The 18247-nt window shown below is 36.7% G+C and overlaps 1 protein-coding gene across 2 annotated transcripts; it reads left to right on the forward strand.

Annotated features, from left to right (window-relative positions):
* The first annotated feature begins 4851 nt into the window (after window positions 1–4851).
* Window positions 4852–17708, forward strand: LOC107581367 (fidgetin). 2 transcript variants are annotated; one of them, XR_001608829.1, is made up of 3 exons: window positions 4852–5018; window positions 5896–6065; window positions 9820–9861. XR_001608829.1 is itself a non-coding variant. In XM_016266917.1 (3 exons), the coding sequence occupies exons 2-3, from the start codon at window positions 6035–6037 to the stop codon at window positions 17618–17620; spliced, it is 1215 nt and encodes a 404-aa protein (XP_016122403.1). In that variant the 5' UTR covers window positions 4852–5018; window positions 5896–6034; the 3' UTR covers window positions 17621–17708. The 2 variants fall into 2 exon arrangements, 1 of the variants encoding a protein (XP_016122403.1); XM_016266917.1 differs by lacking the exon at window positions 9820–9861 and adding an exon at window positions 16437–17708.
* Window positions 17709–18247: the final 539 nt, after the last annotated feature.

The raw sequence follows: 18247 nt of genomic DNA on the forward strand, positions 1-18247 counted from the left end.
AAAGGAATAGTTCACCCAAAATTGATCATTTGCTTTAAAAAAAAAAAAAAAAAGGCCCTGTTAGTCCATTCAAGATGAAGATGAGTTTCCTTTTTCATGACTGATTTTTGAGAAATGTATTACATCACTTGCTCACCAGTGGATCCTCTGCAGCGAATGGGAGCAGTCAGAATGAGGGTCCAAAGAGCTGATAAAAACATTGTAATAATTCACAAGTAATCCACATAGCGCCAGTCAAAAAAGAAAAAATTCCAAAAAGCACCATAAAGTGATTCATAATAATTTACTGAATATATTGCTGTCCATCATAGCTCCATTCTAATGTGCTTTTCCATATTAAAACGGCAAAAAGCATGCAACCATGATGGTGAAATGTTGTGAACTGTAAGAAATCCTGAGTGATTATCACATTGCTAGAGTGTTGCTCTTTGGTCCCAATAATCTATGATATACTGTACTCATCTTTATATATGGCTTGGGTCCCAGCAAGTCTATAATAAGTCTATAAGTGGAGAAAGCGATGTCTGTTAGCATTCCCAGTGATTGATCATTCTTTGTCACGTTTTTTAAACCAAACTGTTGTCATATCTAAGTGCAATTTGTATGGCGTCAACTCATTTAACTGTTAGGATCACTAGGGGGCAGTATATACCTAGAGTGCTAAGTGCTTGAGAACGGTATATTGTGCATGTGTGTTTTTGTCACAGACACGTCAAACACTTTTTGATGTAACTCAGTACTTTGCAGATCCTTTCAACTGTCACTTTCTTAACGATAAACACAAAGGTCAAATCACAGAGGAGAGCTTTTTAACCAGCGACACAGTGTTTTGTGTGTTTCTAAATACCTACCACTTTCTGCTAGTAACATCTTTTCTGTCTGTCAAAGACTAGTTTTGCAGACTTCATAAAACTAAGGGAAAAAGCTTTCGGTGTTGCTTTATTCTCTGGGCAGTCAACGACATTCAAAAGGATGAAGTTTATTTATCTACCTGGCTTTTTGTTTGAAGAGGACTCTTTCAAGGCCACAACAGATCTGCAGGGCGGTTGCATCTCCACCTTTTAGACCTTCAGCCATTTCAGATTTTCCTCCACTCATTTTCAAGGCGTGTTTTCCTGCCCTCTGAGACACCTCTCTGTGGTGTGTAGGAATGGTTTTCCAACAGGCATGGCTGATTGAATAGGACCCGGCCAAGCACAATGAGGGGCTTTTCATCAAATTGGCCTATTGAAACCCACGTGTGGCCGTAAACACTGCGGGTATATGTTTGCCATAGCCAATTGGGGGTTAGGTGGGCTTTATTGGTCATCTGACCCATGCATGTTTTCTATTTTATAAAGCTAGTTTGGTTTACCCGTGCGCAAGTATGCCGAGGAACTGATCGAAACGTTCTCACGTTAAAATATGCACCTTGTGTAAAGTCCACTGGTGGTGCATGAGATAGAGGAAGTGTCTAGTTCTCCCTGGTGGACTGGTGCCTTTCTCACCTCCCTCATCAGTATTCTGGCAAGTTTGTGGCGCGCATACTTCCTACTGGTCACTGAAGCCAGATCAGTGCTCCCCCAACCCCCGAGCAGCACAGACATGCCCGGCGAGAGCAGCGCGCCACGCACACTCATGAATACTGATCACCTAAAGCCCTAATTAACAATCAGAGCCAAACTTATTTACATAAAGTCTGTTCTCAGATGGAACAGGCCTCAGATGAAGCTGTCAGACAGATATCTGCACTTAAAAATCCAGTCAAATCTATTAGACTACGAAGGGTCGCTGAGTTTAATGGCACAGCAGCCAAAAGTAACAGTTTGGGCCTGTAGTTTAACATTATACACACAGTATATGTAGACTCTGAATATATTCTCTTTCACACGCACATATGAATTAGCATGCATATATAAGTCATTTAAATCCATTTTAAATTCATTTTCATGGTGTCATCTTGGGATCAACACGCAAGCATGAAACGTACATTAAAAACACGTTAGACTATGATGGGTTGTTGAGCCTAACAGTAACAATTCAGGACTGTGGTATGTATTATGTCTCATTTTATATCTTCTCTCCATGAAAATTAATGTAAAAATACTTAAGATTACTCATTAAAATAAATATATATATATACATTATGCAAATATTAAGTGTGTGTGTGTAAGAATTAATGAATTATTCTCCTGGGAGCATCACACACGAGCATTAAATCTTGAGCATGAGCATAAAATCCAAAAATATATATATACACATACATACAAGTAATTTAATAAAATCATTTATTTTCATGGTGCATATATGTATGTAATACTGTATGATATATAAATTGTCATTCATGGTTATGGAGCAACAAACATGAGCATGAAACTCAAGCAAATACGGTAAAAACATGATATTATTTTACCCAGCTGTGTGTACTGTATAAGGAGTAATAGTTTTCATCTGAAGGTATGCCTGACCTTTCCGACTGTCCAAAAATGTCAGTTAGGCTTTCAGGCACGGAGCTGAGTTTCTCTTTAACGTTGCCTCCCACAATCTCTGACATTTCCTCTGATGTCACCACATTCTAACCCCCACAATGCTGTGCGGATGGCCTCTCCTCCCTGCCCTTACCCAGAAAGACAGAGAAAAGACAAACAGACAGACACTATGTTTAGTCTAGAAATGGACGATAGAACCAAGAAAATGTTGTAATCACAATAGTTTCCAACCTCAACTTCTTCACTTTTAGTCCTGTTTTCTTTAACTATATGTAAAATGTTGCTGGTTGTCAGTGTTCTTTTCTACCTTGAATTCTTTGCATTTTGCTCATACTGCTTTCAGATTCGTGTGTATTAATAATGGAAACTGACTTTTTTATTAAAAATAATTAAAACAATTCTAAATGTCAAGGTGCTCTTTCATTTCTTAGTCTCTTTCAGTGTTTATTCTTTCTATTTTTCATTCTGTCAGATTATCTCTCTTTCATTTTCTCTGCCATTTGACACCAGGGTCATTAACATGTCACGGCGTCACTGGCTAATATGCAGAAATATTCGTAATTTATGCTAAACTTGTGCCTTTTATGCGAAATGATAATCGGAGACAGGGACATGAGTGGCTCTGTAATTAGCAAACATAAGAAATGTGGATTAGAATGAAATGATGTTGAGGTTGGTGAATGGGGGCTTGACTTTTTTCTGCACACTAAATGCATGGTGAATTTGTCTGCGATGTCTTAATATGAATTATCATGCACATTATATATGCTTGAAGTTTATTTAATATACAGTGACTGGTGCATTACACACCCTAATATACTCATTCAAATGCATATATGCACACATTTACAGTTTAGCACAAAAATGTGCACTCCGATTATAATGAACATCATTTCATTTTTCGAGGCATGTTAACAGTAGAGAGCAAAAATAAATAAAAATTAAGGTGAGAAAAAGAATAAAGGCCTCTTTGTATACTATGCATTACAGATTTGTAAATCTCAGGTACAGAAAAAGCACTTTGCAGTTAATTTCATTGTTTATCAAATTACATAGTATCAAATGAGTAACATATGTGACCCTGGACCATAAAACCAGTCATAAGTAGCACGGGTATATTTGTAGCAATAGCCAACAATACATTGTATGGGTCAAAATTATAGATTTTCTTTTATGCCAAAAATCATTAGGATATTAAAGATATTAAAGATCATGTTCCATGAAGACATTTAGTTCCTACCGTAAAAATATTAAAACTTAATTTTTGATTAGTAAAATGCATTGCTAAGAACTTAATTTGGACAACTTTAAAGGCGATTTTCTCAATATTTTTTTATTTATTTATTTATTTTTGCACCCTGAGATTCCAGATTTTCAAATAGTTGTATCTAAGCCAAATATTGTCCTACCCACCATCAATAGAAAGCTTATTTTTTCAGCTTTCAGATGATGTATAAATCTCAATTTCCAAAAATTGACCCTTATGACTGGTTTTGTGGTCCAGGGTCACATATAGGAATTAATTATATTATATCCTTTAATCCTGCCTTTGTGTAGGCTACAACATCAGCGAATGTTGTCCTTTGCCACATATAAATGACAGGAATTATATTTGTATATTTAAGTGAATACAAATATACTATAAACATACTTGTATTTCAAGTGCATTTTTACATACGTTTTGTTTTGTTTTTCACCAAAGTATATATGCTGCTGTCCTTTTTTAGTGTACTTTATGAATATTTGTAATGTACACAACAATATATAATACATTAAAGTTTTCTAGATATCAAAGTGTGTACGTGTGTGTATATACTGAAAAAAGCAGCTTTATAATATACTAGTAGTGTAATGCTAATGCATTTCCAATGAGCTGAAATACAATTGAAATGTACTTGAAGTACATTAAAACAATGCTTCAAATATACTCTAACTGTAGTTCATGAAGTATTAAAAGGACATTTTAAATGTATTTTAAGAAATACACTTAAATTGCACTAAATATACTTAAAGTGGTTCCAATTTAACACAATTTCAGTATATTAAATATATTACAAGCTTAAGCATATCTTGAAATACCCTTAATATACTTAAAGTTGTTTCAAAATAATACATTTAATATGCACTTAGTATAGTATAATTTAAATATAGTAAGTATGTCCGAAAAAGCACAATTTAAATATATTTCTTTTTCACCTGGGAGTTCCCAAAGGATGTTTAAACCCGCTAGCTTTGATAGTGTTTAACATGATATAGCCTACTACTTGTGCGTGAGAGAGAGAGAGAGAGAGAGAGAAACTGGACTCACAGTTGGAGTCCGGAAGAGCGCATGCGCAGTAGGAGATTAAGCTTCTCCGCTTTCTTTTCGGCAGCTGGCGTGAGGTTCTGGAATTCCAACATGGCAGTAGATGTGGTCAGTATTTCTATGGTGGTCAGTCTCTCCAGCCCTGACTTGGAAGCATTCCAGAACATCCCCGACTCGGAGTAGCCCTCATCCCCCGTTCTCAGCAGCACGGCTGGACGCTGTCGCCGTTCTCCGGCGCCGAACAGGTAAATCTTTCACTTTGTTTGTGTCCAGCAGCTGTCCGTTGTACCGGAGAGAGAGAGAGAGAGAGAGAGAGAGGCCATGCCGTAGCACGGACTGTGCGCTCGGACACTCGGACACAGGCCCGAGCAAAACATAGCGCGCAATTTTAATTTAAATAGCGTGAAATTATGATAGTTTGAGCACTAGGCAAGAAGTTTTATTATTGGAGCAGAGTTCTATAATAAGCAGCATTGATCCGCGCGCGCGTGTGTGTGTGTGTGTGTCCAGGCGAAAATAACAGAGAGACATTCTCACCTATCAGCACAATTCAGTATGATCTCTGACTTAATTTAGAAATCTCACTTTGCAAGAATATTCAAATATAGCATTGCCAAAACAATCCAGAGTGACAAATAAATACAAAATGTTATTTAAATGACATTTCAATCCGATTGAATATACTTATTATTTAAATACGTATCTGCAATAATGAACTAAACAGAAAAATCGCCTACAATGTAAAACTGTAATATATATATATATATATATATACTTATAAATATATATATATATATATATATAAGTAGGCTACGTTTATATGCAGAATCTAGTTTTAAAAAATAGCTAAATAGAAATAAATATTCTGTATTTACCTTACTTTTTGAGCGCACTTTTTAATATATGGAAAATAATATTTGCATTAAAATGTTAATAGCTATAAAATGTTTAAATAAAAAAAAAAACAGTTTTGGGGGGAAATGGGAACGTTAAACAAACAAATAAATATGCATAGCCTAACCAATGATAATTACTGAGAATGTTCATAGGCCTATACGTTTAATGGTAAACGTTTTGCTGCTGCTGCATTATATTAATCTCTCCTGTATTCTTTCTCCACAGTTTGGGGTTCCTGTCCGCTCAAAACACTATTTATTTGCATGTGGTGCGTGTCCTTCAACTTACTGGAAAGTCTTTCGCTTTGTGGAAATCACTGAAGTGAACCTTTCACTCCTTTTTTTCGCTCTCAGTCACCTTGCTGATGTCAAGCAATATGATCAGCGGTGTATATGGTAGGTCATATCTCTGTTTTGTTTGTAAATGCAGTATTTCTATTAGGCTATATTTTCTGTATGAATCATTTGAATGTTTGTATTACCGTCAAATGCATGCATTAGTTATTTTAATGATTGCCTGGCAGAAATGAAAAGAAAGTACAGGGCCAGAGGGTAATGGGATGGGATGACATGACCTAGGATGGATTCGAATCAGAGACACTTTTAAATAAAAGTGTTAGAACATGCTAAACCTTACCTCTTTTTTATAGCCTATGTTTTCCCACTATATTATATATAAATATATTTAATATATAAACATAACATATTTTTCTTAAATATATATATGCATGTGTATGTATTTATATATACATGATAAATATACACATATATTATGTAAACAAAAACCTTTATTTTGGATGTGATTATATAATTTATATTATATATAAATATATTTAATATATAAACATAACATATTTTTCTTGAATATATATATGCATGTGTATGTATTTATATATACATGATAAATATACACATATATTATGTAAACAAAAACCTTTATTTTGGATGTGATTAATCGCGATTAATCGTTTGACAGCACTAGTTCAAATGCATTACTTTACAATAAATTCTGGTTCTTGTATGTTCTTTCTTTTCATTTATTCCCTTAAGTCATTTTAAATCCTTTAATTGTTTTAAAATTGTTCAAGACACAGTTATGGCCGTGGTAGTATAAATATCCATCTTTATGAAATATGCTCACTATAGTTTCAAATGTGTGTGTGTGTGTATGTCAGAGGCCTTAATTATTGTTAAGCAGAGGATTGTTTTGAGACTTATTCATTTCAATTTACATACCTTGAATTCTACATTTTAAAAAATGTAAATGTTTGTGTTCTGCGAGGAATTGAGCGTGACTGTCAATATGAAGTCCATTGCTGATACTTACTGCTTTTTTGTGCTGTTGTTTTCGCTACACTTCCTGTAGGATGATGTAATTAAGGAACTGGCTTTTGTTTGCTAAACGGATATTGCAAAAGACTAACAGGATGGAAAGTGATTTTGAGGACATTTAATAATCTATAAACTAATATTCTACAGAAAGTATGTTTTGTTTTCAATTAGAAAAACAAATGAAGAAACATCTTGAATATTAGTGAAATCCTTTATAATGAATTGATTAATTGTGATATTGTAATAAAAGAAAACTTATTCATATAATTTCAGTTTTTAGATAATTATCCGGTATAATTAAGCCTATTGCGGTCAATCAATTTAAAATGTATTTATATCAAAATGTAATTTATGCCATAACATTTTTACATTACATTGAGTACACATTACAAAAATAGGCTTTAGACGTCAATATATTGTATATTTTATATCCAAATCACTGGCTTGTGTGAACAGCTTGTTCTGTAAGTAAGCAAATGTTGTTTGTCGAAGTGTGTTGCCTGAAAATTCTGAGCTGACACACTTGCACACTTCCAAAAACATTTTAATTTTCAGTTACTCAGACAGTAGGTAAAACACTTTTTTTGTGTGCAAAAAATTATATATAAAATGAACACATAGTATCTCATTAATTACCTCCCTTTCTCATTTTCCTCTCCTGTCTGTCGGCCCCTCCTTTTTGACAGTCAGATTATGGTAAAAGTTTAGTGCTGACAGTGTTCATGATTAAATTATCCCTCTATCCTTTACATCTAACACCACTTTTTTTCTTCATTTACCTCTCCATCCCTCCAGCTCAATCCCTCCTTTCACACATCTAAAGATATTTAGCGACAAGAGGAAAGTGTCTTTGAGTGACTAATGAAGACTTTCTTACATACTTTCTCATTTCTCTCATATCTGTCCCTATTACACAGAAAACTAGTGCATCCATCCAGTCTGAGTGTGTGTGTGTGTGTGCATATGAGAGATGATTGAGCTGTTTAATATGCTAAAGCCCTATTAAAGGCCGATGTCAGCAGCAGACGACATGCGGCTGCCCAGCCTGCCCCGGCCCAGTGCTCTGCATTGTGTCTCTAAATGAACACGGTACTGTGTTAATTAGCAGAGGAAAATGGCGTGTGGAATTGAATTGGTCATTGACATGCGAGGCGTCTGTCTCTCGTTTAGAGAGATATGAACGTGATTTAAGCCCTTGCTATGTCTTTTATGGAGGTTTTAAATAATCTGTCTGCAGAAAAGAGAAGAAGAGAAGAGGGAGGATGTGAAAGAAAAGAGTTGCCTTGTCTGTCTTAGATTGAATTTATCATGTTTTTTTTATTTTTGCCGTGAATGTCTCTCTGAAATGTTTGATTCAGACTGATTCATTTGAATCAAAGTTAAAGTGTCAGATTTCAATGCCACTACTGTCACAAAAGAGAATTGCAAAATAACGACTGTTTTGAAACAGGTTTCCAGAACACTTTCAACACATAGTCCTGTCCCAAAGTCACTCCATTTGTTGAGACAGGGATGCTCGTGCAAATAAAGTGTTTTAAATGTGCTTCAAACCTATTGTTTATACTTTTCAGCGGAAATGTTCATGTGAATTGCAATCCATTTAACCCATAATTTTGTATTTCCTAGTGAACCAGGATAAAGAACAGGAAAAATGTAGGATGAGTCTTGATTTTATCCATTGGAAACTAATTTGAAGGTGAAAAGTGGCCATTACATACCAAAAACGTGTGACCCGAATTCAGTTTACTAAAACAACATCTTAATATCTATTTGGTTATTGGTTAAAATTTTATATAATAATGTAATCCAATTGAACACCAACTGACACCATTGAATAAACATTTTAAAACAGTTTCAGAGGAAGATCAAGTTTTAAATTGACAAAATGACAACAAAAGAAGACAACCAAATTCATTGTAATTTTCTTTTCGGAAACTCATCTCCGAGTATATATGCAAGCGATCATAGAGATGTGAATATGTTTGTACCAGCTTTGCAATTCGGCATTTAAGTGTAGCCTATTCATGTTTATTCTTGTGTCTGAGGTTGACATATTTTGAAATATTGTCGCACCTATTCATTCTTTGTTTTCACTTAAAGTACATTGGAGTCTTAAGAATTTTGACTTTCTTTAAAAAATTGCACACAGGAGTTTATCAAACTGGAGCTGTATGTTGTGGCTGGTTTCACCTTAGAGATTTAATTCGCTTTCTGCGACATTTTACAGCGACTTTACAAAAATTAAGCTTTAGCGTTAGTTCTGGCAGGTCACGTGAGTCAAGCTTGCATCAGCTGATCACATCTACCTATAGGAATACAACACCTATCGCGGCATTTCTATATAAGCTGTATTCAGTATTATTCAGCAGCTTTTCAGCTTGCTTCGGAGCAAATTACCCTCCTCCATCCCCAGCTCCACCTTTCGCCACAGTCAGGACTTAGCTTTCTGATATTCCTTGCTAATCAGACTCCTTTATCTTGAATAAAGTGTTACACTTAAATATCATTAAGTACATTAATGATATCTGCCTTGTTCTGTTCTGTTAACCCTGGGGGGGTTATTATTGCTGCTCTCCCTGCTCATTCATGACAGGCTGCATGGATGGGCAGGGAGGTTTTTTGCCCAGAACAGAACCATACCGCCAAACCAAACTTTATGCTAAGTATCTATCATTTTGACGATAGTGGTCCTGACAGAACAAAAGGTTTTCAATCTCTGAGCTTAAACGTTCATAGGCCTTCCGCTGCTGAGGCTATGTTCTGTCATACTTCTCTGCACCTCCCTCTCTTTCTTTCTCCCTCTTTCTCTCTATTGCAGCACTCAGCAGGCCAGGGCTGAAAGTCAGGCGTTTTGAAGAGAAGGACATTAAGAGTGAATGGCTCATTCACATTAAAGAAGAATTAGAGGGCTTCCACCCTGCCACTCTTACAATGGTCAAACAGCCTGGCACAACAGGAGAACTGTTCACACCAGCTAACACACACACTCTCACACACGCTGAAGACATGCCCTTTGTGTCAAGTAAAAGAGAGTGTGGTTTTGCATCAAATGTATTTTCTGTTTTATTTTTAGATGGATAATATGGTCTATAGTACTGTGGCTCGTGTCATGCAGTATTTGGCTGACATCTTCAATTCAATTCAATTCAAGTTTATTTGTATAGCGCTTTTCACAATACAAATCATTGCAAAGCAACTTTACAGCAAATTAAGTTTCTACAATAGTTAGTGGTAGCTTATCAGTGGTGACTGTCAGTTAATGTACATATGGCAGAAATGTACGGAAAAATCAATTAAAGACATAATCAAACAGATGATGAACACTATTAACAGCAATTATTATATGAAGCAAAATGTGGTAGTTCTGTATGTTGTTTCAGGGTTGGCATCATCTGAGGTCCTCTGAGGGGTTGGCATCATCTCTTCTCAGGTGTTCTGGATCCAGACTGAAGCTTGTGTAAATCCTATTTGCATCCCGTGGCAAAAACAGAGAAACAAATAGAGACATAATTAGCGTAGCTGCTGTTCCAACCAAGCAACATTGATTTGTTTAACCCAAACTAAAGAATAATAATGTGCATTTGATCAGATATAACTGCAGTACAAGATTATGAGATGCATTATTTGAATGCTTGGCCAAAGAGATGTGTCTTTAATCTAGATTTAAACAGAGAGAGTGTGTCTGAACCCCGAACGGTATCAGGAAGGCTATTCCAGAGTTTGGGAGCCAAATGCGAAAAAGCTCTACCTCCTTTAGTGGACTTTGCTATCCTAGGTACTACCAAAATCCAGAGTTTTGCGACCTTAGGGAGCGTGATGGATTGTAGCGTGCTAGAAGACTAGTTAGGTACTAGTTTGATTTAGTAAAATTGGGGTAATATGATCATATTTTCTTGACCTGGTAAGGACTCTAGCCGCTGCATTTTGGACTAGCTGTAGCTTGATTATTGAATATGCAGGACAACCAGCTAGCAGTGCATCCAAGAGATTCTGTGTACTGTCTTTTGGTCCAATAAGTAATATCTCTGTCAAATTATTGGTCATCCAGTCCATCCAATTTTTAACACACTCTGTTAGCTTAGATAATTTATAAGTTTCATCTGGTCTTGTTGAGATATATAGTTGAGTATCATCAGCATAACAGTGGAAACTAATCCCGTATTTTCTAATAATATTACCAAGGGGCAACATGTATATCGAAAATAGCAGAGGACCTAGGACAGATCCTTGTGGCACTCCATATTTTACTGGTGATAATTGAGATGACTCCCCATTTAAATGAACAAAATGGTAGCGATCGGACAGGTAGGATCTAAACCATCTTAAAGCCTGCCCTTGAATACCTGTATAGTTTTGTAATCGATCTATGAGTATGTCATGATCTATACTGTCGAACGCAGCACTAAGATCAAGTAAAACTAGCAATGAGATGCAGCCTTGGTCTGATGCAAGAAACATCTTGAGGAGTAAACAGCATAAATAGAAGAATGTTATACTGTATAGGGATTACTCACTTGAAAATTATAATTTTGTCATTATTTACTCATTCTCACATTTTCTAAACCCATATGACTTTCTTTCTTCTTTGGAATACATAAGAAGAAGCTAAGCAGGATGTCCATGCTGCTCTTGTCCATACAATGAAAGGGAATAGTGACCATGGGCTTTTAAACTCCAAAAATTAGAACTAAAAGAATGATAATTAGTCCATATGGCTATATTCTATGTCTTATGAAGCCAGACGATGACTTTGTGTTGAAATGACAAACGTACTATTATTTAATATTCATTATTGACTGTGACGCAACTCTCAAATCTCATTCATGTTTGTACTGTATTAATATAATGTCAGATCAGTATGATATCAGTAATGCCAAAATTTTGTTCTCATGTGTCTCTGATTACACCTGATCAGTATATGCTTATTTAAATGATGCAAATTACATTTGAAAGCTATAACAGAAAGAAAGATGGAGCGGGTCAAATTGACCCTAATTGCATTCAATGCAATTCCCTAAATATCACATTATTAAAAACAAGAAGGAATCAGGTATGAACTGAACAATCTTAATATCAGTATTTGTCACACAGTACAGACAATTAATATCAAAAATATGATTTTTAAAAATGTGTTTAACCACATTTTTTAACCCCTTAACTGTCACCGTCCTGCTGGCAGAAGTTTACTTCTATATTACTATATGTTATACTACTATATTACAGTTAAATCCTAATCTAATCATGACAGACTATATATTGTTAGAAAGGTCTATGACTCCTAAATAGATATTTTACCACTGTTTTTTGTTACATATTATGTAGGAACAGTAATAGATTAATTTATGACAAGAGTGCACCTCAAAACATATACATCATAATAGAAGTTCTGACCTTTGTCACATAAATTCTTTTTTCATTTCCTTCTTCCCTATCACATGTTTTAGTAATCAACATAAATGATATATCATTTGAAAGCTTAAAACCTCAAAATTCATCCTGTGGAACCCATATTGAAATCGGACATTGCTTTACCATGAAAATGGTCCTTTAAAATCTTTTAGTGGGTTCCTCTCCCTTAGTGGGGGTGTCATTGAACAAAATGTATTACGGTTTTTTAGAATCAAAACTTTTTATAATCTTGACAAAACACATATCGTTGGAAAGGTCTGAGTCTCAAGATTCCATATTTGATAGTTATTTTGAGATAGATGTAATATTGAGAGATAATTTTATACATTTGTGACAGAAAAATTACATAAAAAAATTCAATGGCGTTTGAATGGCACCCGGTGGCTAGTTTTGGTATAACGCCTAAACAAAATTGAAAATTGCATAGGAACCTCTTTTTTTAAATCAACTTCAAATTTGGAATACAACTTGTTTAGACATCTTCATGGCCTTAAATGAGAAAAAGTTAAAACATTTCTGGAAGAAAAAGGTAACTTAAATAGTATTTCATATACATTGAATATAGAAATGATAGCTCACTTTTACAATGAGTTTGAGAAAGTCTTTTCCAGTACTGAAAACTTTCCAGGGTAGTAAAAACACTATGTGGGTCAAATTGACCCGCGAACATCAGAATCGTAACAAATTTATGTGTGCACTTCAAAACACATCAGTGTATCTTCATTTGCATGCATGTTCATGGCACTAAATGAGAAAAAGTCACAAAATTTCAAGAATAAAATCACAGGTTAACTGGCATTTCCGACAGCTCAAAAATCTAAATGGGTCAAATTGACTCGGAACATAATACAAGGGTTAATATAATCATTAAATATAGTGAACTAGTGCCTTTTTTCCCCTAAAGACAGAATTGGGTATTTTTGTGGCTCTTTGTTTTGTGTTTGTGAAAGATTTGAAATCAAGAACCCATAGGAATTTGTACTTCAGCAGGTACTTACTGAAGTCAGTAGTCTGGATTAGATTGTGTGAATGAGTGGGTACGTATTTTGTCTAGATCCTGTTTGAAGAAGAACTTTATACGTTTTACTATTTTGCTGTTGGCAACAGTAATGGCTGTTTAATTACTCAATAAAAGCATTTTATGGATGCAGTGTGTGTGTGTGTGTGTGTGTGTGTGTGAGCCTGTGTGATGTATTGATTTTGCTGCCAGAGAAACCTGAGATTTCACTTAGGAGAAGTGAGTCTATCTGTCTGTCGATGTGCTTCTGGTTTTAAATAGTAGTCTATATGCATTTACACACATGCATAAACACTCACAGTTGTTTAAAGAGACGCTACAGCACAGCTAACAAATTTTCAGTCAGTGAAGTGAAGATCCCTTCCTCTAAAACCAGCTAATGAAATGTCTGCCTTTAAAGTATGGAACATTGCTTTAAAAATTGCTGTGTGTGTGTGTGATGGTCCTTCTCCGGAGGATTTGTAGCCAGGGGGTATATTGGAACAACAGAAAGTCATTCTCTAAAGCACCAGCACACACTCTTTTGCACACACAAAAGTACACACACACTAGATCAGCAGCTTTGCGGCTAATGGTATTGTCCAGGTAGTTCTGTAGAATACAACAAAAAGACAGCATTTGAGAGAACATTCCAGCAAACTGCAGCTAATATTGGACTTTACAACATATCACTTTTGGCTTTAGACTTTAGGATGTAATGAAAACACAGCCAGAGAATATATTTCTTTTTTCAGATTTAAATAAATAGCCCCCTCCATGATGCATAGTACTTTGTATTGTAAAAGAGTTTAAGTTAGTGTGTAATTCTTTTGAAGAACCCTTCATGCACTGTTTTGGGAATTTCTGCTCTCATCTCAAGAGGTTTGACTGATGTCGTTTCTAACTGAGGCTTTATTTTAGACGACATGTTCATCCTCTAAGGTTGTTTTATAGTCAGTCTTGGTTCTTGCAATTGTTCATTTTCAGTGTTAGGCATTTTAACAAACCCACTTTGGCGCGTAAACCGTTTCTGCTAGAGACATGAATGATACGCCAAATCATGTGGCTCGTTGAGGACAGGAGTGTCATCACTTTTACAAGCAACTGGACATCCTGTAGCTCATACAGCATTTTATGGCGAGAGCAATGTCAGTGTCATGGATTCGATTGCTAGGGAAAGCATACACTAATAAAATGTATTTCTAATGTAATGTGGCTAAAACCAAATGCATGCATAAATGTAAATATAAAAAAATTCCATAGACTTAAAATATCTATAAAACAAAACATTTTCTGTTCTGTTTTTCGCACACATCTTCTTCACCGATCTAGTTTTCTGAATTTACATTTTTTTTATAGGCAAGCATTTAAAAATTAATGCTGAATTAATGACTACTAGTATGTCTCACTAGCCTCAACCTTTACAAGAGAAAAAAAGCAATTAGGAAGTTGTTAAAAGACATCTTTAGCTCTTTCATATGTGTTATTGATATTGCTTTTAATCATTTGTCATTTTATTGTGCTTTTCTTCTTTTATCCTACCATTTCTCAGCCACCTGTCCTGCTAATTGCCATTAGTGTGATTTGTGCCCAGTATTGTAAGTCGCTTTGGTTAAGTGTGTGCTACACTATACAACTTTAGTTTTTAACAGTTAAAGCTATTGCGTGTGTGATGAGTGACTTTCAAAGTCCTCATTTATGTCAGTTAAAGTCTTTCCAGGGAAATGGCGCCAGTTGCTCCACCTCTTGTGCGTGTGTGTGTTTGCAGTAAGTCCAGTCTTTTCCCATGAGAGAACACTGAATGACCTCAAGTTGCATGTATCGATCAGGAGGATTTGCTGCTTGATAGAATTGAATGTAAATGGGCAGTTTTTAATTGAGATGGATAGAACATGTAAATTTTGCTCCATCAGCCCAAAATCAATATCCATCTGCTGTAATATGCAGTATATGTCTCTTTCTTTATTTCATTTCGACAAAACATTGGATTGTTTTCGATGCACAAGGTTTTGCTTATCCACAGTACTTGCAAAGTCAGAAAAAATCCAATGTTTCTTCATCTTAGAAGTATTTTATGTGCTATATTTTATGGCTTAAGGACATTATCTCTCTGTTTTTTTTTCCCTTCTCCCCCATCTCTCTCCCTCTGTACAGCCATATGCCAAAGTTCGATGCAGAAGAAAAGCTCTTTGTTTCACAAACAAAATTTTTTGTGCAAGACTGTATGTGTGAAGCTGAAATGACAGAGATACAGTATTTTTAGGGGTAACATCTGTTGTCGGGTTCAGTTGCTAATGCCGAGAGCTACATTATTGATCAGTCTTTATTACAGTATGCTGAAATATTATGTTCCTGCGTGGTGTACGTGAGTCAATGAAACTGAGAAAGAGACAGAGAGAGTGTAATATGAGGTTCCTTGATTACATTAAAGAGCTTTTATTTTATTCACTTGAGAAGAAGCCTTCTGCTGTATCTCAGTATCAGACCTTAATGATATCATCAGCGCTATAATTGATGTGTGTGTGTGTGTGTATGTGGGGGGGGGGGGGGTGATTCGAGTGCACAGCTGAATTTAAACATCACTGTCAATCTAAAGACCGTAAAACAGCTCAGAGAGCTGCTAGTGTATGCCTCAAAAAAGAATGTGAAAGCCATTTTCAGTTGTCTTTCATTTGAATATTTTATATTATTATTCATTTTTGTGGAAGAGTTTTGTGCTTGCAGAATTGGTCATTATCTGGAACTGTGGTAATTTTCGAATAACGCTAATTAACCTAAATTGCTCACATTTTCTCTCAGTGGTGTTTTTGTAGTACACTTAATTTATATTGCGATGGAAATAAGGTAGAATAATAAGTATAATTAGTGTTTTTTTTACAGAAATATCAAATTATAGTATGTTTGCATATTGAGTAGCAAATCCATGTGGGCGGCACATTCAGAAGCTTTTTGCTTATGATGTTATTTATATTACCGATTTTTATGAATTTCCATGAGTTTGAATTGACATACCTTTTTTTCACTGGCAGGCGTGACCATGCAGTGGAGCCCTGAGCAGTCCCAGTGGGCGGAGCAACACTATGACATCACCTCCACCACTCGTTCACCAGGGCATAAGATCGAAGCACTTAGGGATCCAAGGCTAACAGGTTCGACCTCAGCTGCAGCGTATCAACATTCGTGGGCAAACGATGACATTTCAGCTCTGACCGCTTCGAACCTGCTCAAAAGGTATGCAGAGAGATATTCGGCCATTCTGGATCTACCCTGTGAGAGTGGACTTATGGGATATCCAGACACAGCCATTTCAGTTAGCGTTAGGGGACCTGGTGTTGTGAATAACGGGCCGCCCTTTCTTAATGGACGGAAGGTGGAGGCAGAGCCTTGGCTGGAGAGTGTCTACCCTCCGTTAGGTTGCGTCCCCGAGCTTCTTCCCAAAGTACCACTCAGTGTGACGGATGTGTCTGTCAGTGCGTGTAACTCACCGGTTATAGGCAGCGGGAGTCTTCCGGAGCCTTGTTTCTCCAGCAGCAGTTGTAACGGTCAGACTGGGAATCAGGAGTACAGCAGCACTCCCTACAGCACTCCCTTCCTGCAGCCTGTAGGCACTTACGGTGGCTCTCTTTTCCACCCCACCCCTTCCCATGCCAGTCTGGTATCAACCTACAATGTTAGCACCTCACCAAACCTAGTTGCATACAGTTACCCTAACACCCGTTACCCCTCACATGCCGTTCTTCCTGCTGGCTACAGTCCTCCCCCTCCTCCTTCGGCGTACCTACCTGCAGGTATAACTCCTCCTAACCCTCTTCCAGCTGTGGGATACTCATACCCAGCCACCAGTGTCTCTGAAAGTGATGCCCCAAGCCTTTCAAAATCATATTACCCATCAACTCAAAGCGAGATTGGAGTGTTTGAGGAGTTTGATTTTGGCGGCAACTCTAATTCAGACTCTAGATCTGAAGGCAGCCCCCTATACAGACCTTCAGGAGACGAAACGGTGGACAAGCAAAATGGGTTCAACCGATCGGCTGATGTAACATCTTCATCCTTCAAGCCAGCTAATCATGGAGACTCTTTAAGAAGCTTGGAGACTCTCACGGTAGCCATGAGCGGACGAAACAATAGTACATCCGGACAACACTTCCCATCTACCTCAACTTCTGTTGTCACTTCTCATCAACATCTCTGCCTTGACACAAACACACCTTGAGCGGTTGTGCTCACACTCAACCAGAAGTGCTTGAGCTGATGAAGTGTGAGTGCTCCTCCTAGTGGATCGGAGGTAGAGGGTTGGGGTTCAATGCAAGGGCCTCAAAATACAGGTGCAGCAGGGGAATTCTGCCCAGGAGGTCTCTACATTGGACAGGAGGAGATTAGTTTCTCCATTCTGGAAAGAGGACAATGATGTTTATGCCCCTCCTAGCTGAGCTTAACAGGTCATTGTGAGACACTGACCTCCACACTCTGATAGGAATGGACAAACCAGTATATCCTCCAAGACGGACACATATATCTGAGAGAGATGGAAAGAGTTCGCTCCTTCATTCCGAGAGATAGGAGAGTACATCAAGGGAATTTATATGTCTAATGGATGTGTTGTGGCTGCATTGGCGACAAGGAGATCACGGTAACAGATGTGGTGGTTGGACATTAGCTTCTGTTGACCATATTGCCATGGTGTACATTCTGAGTGTGTGTGTTTGTGGCCTTGTAATGGTTATTTATGTGGTGAGCTTTAATAGTAAATCCTGTTCCCCTTTTTCCACAGGAGAATTGACAAATCCTGATTGTTTAAAGAATCCATGTGTGTGAGTGTGAGTGTGAGAGAGACAGATAA

This window comes from Sinocyclocheilus grahami, unplaced genomic scaffold (assembly GCF_001515645.1).
Source record: "Sinocyclocheilus grahami isolate Dianchi unplaced genomic scaffold, SAMN03320097.WGS_v1.1 scaffold34.1, whole genome shotgun sequence".
Lineage (NCBI taxonomy): Eukaryota > Metazoa > Chordata > Actinopteri > Cypriniformes > Cyprinidae > Sinocyclocheilus > Sinocyclocheilus grahami.

Coding starts and splice junctions, on each gene's coding strand:
- LOC107581367 (XM_016266917.1), top strand. CDS start 6,035: ATGTCAAGCAATATGATCAGCGGTGTATATG. Junction 6,066..16,436: donor TATGATCAGCGGTGTATATG/GTAGGTCATATC, acceptor TTTCACTGGCAG/GCGTGACCATGCAGTGGAGC.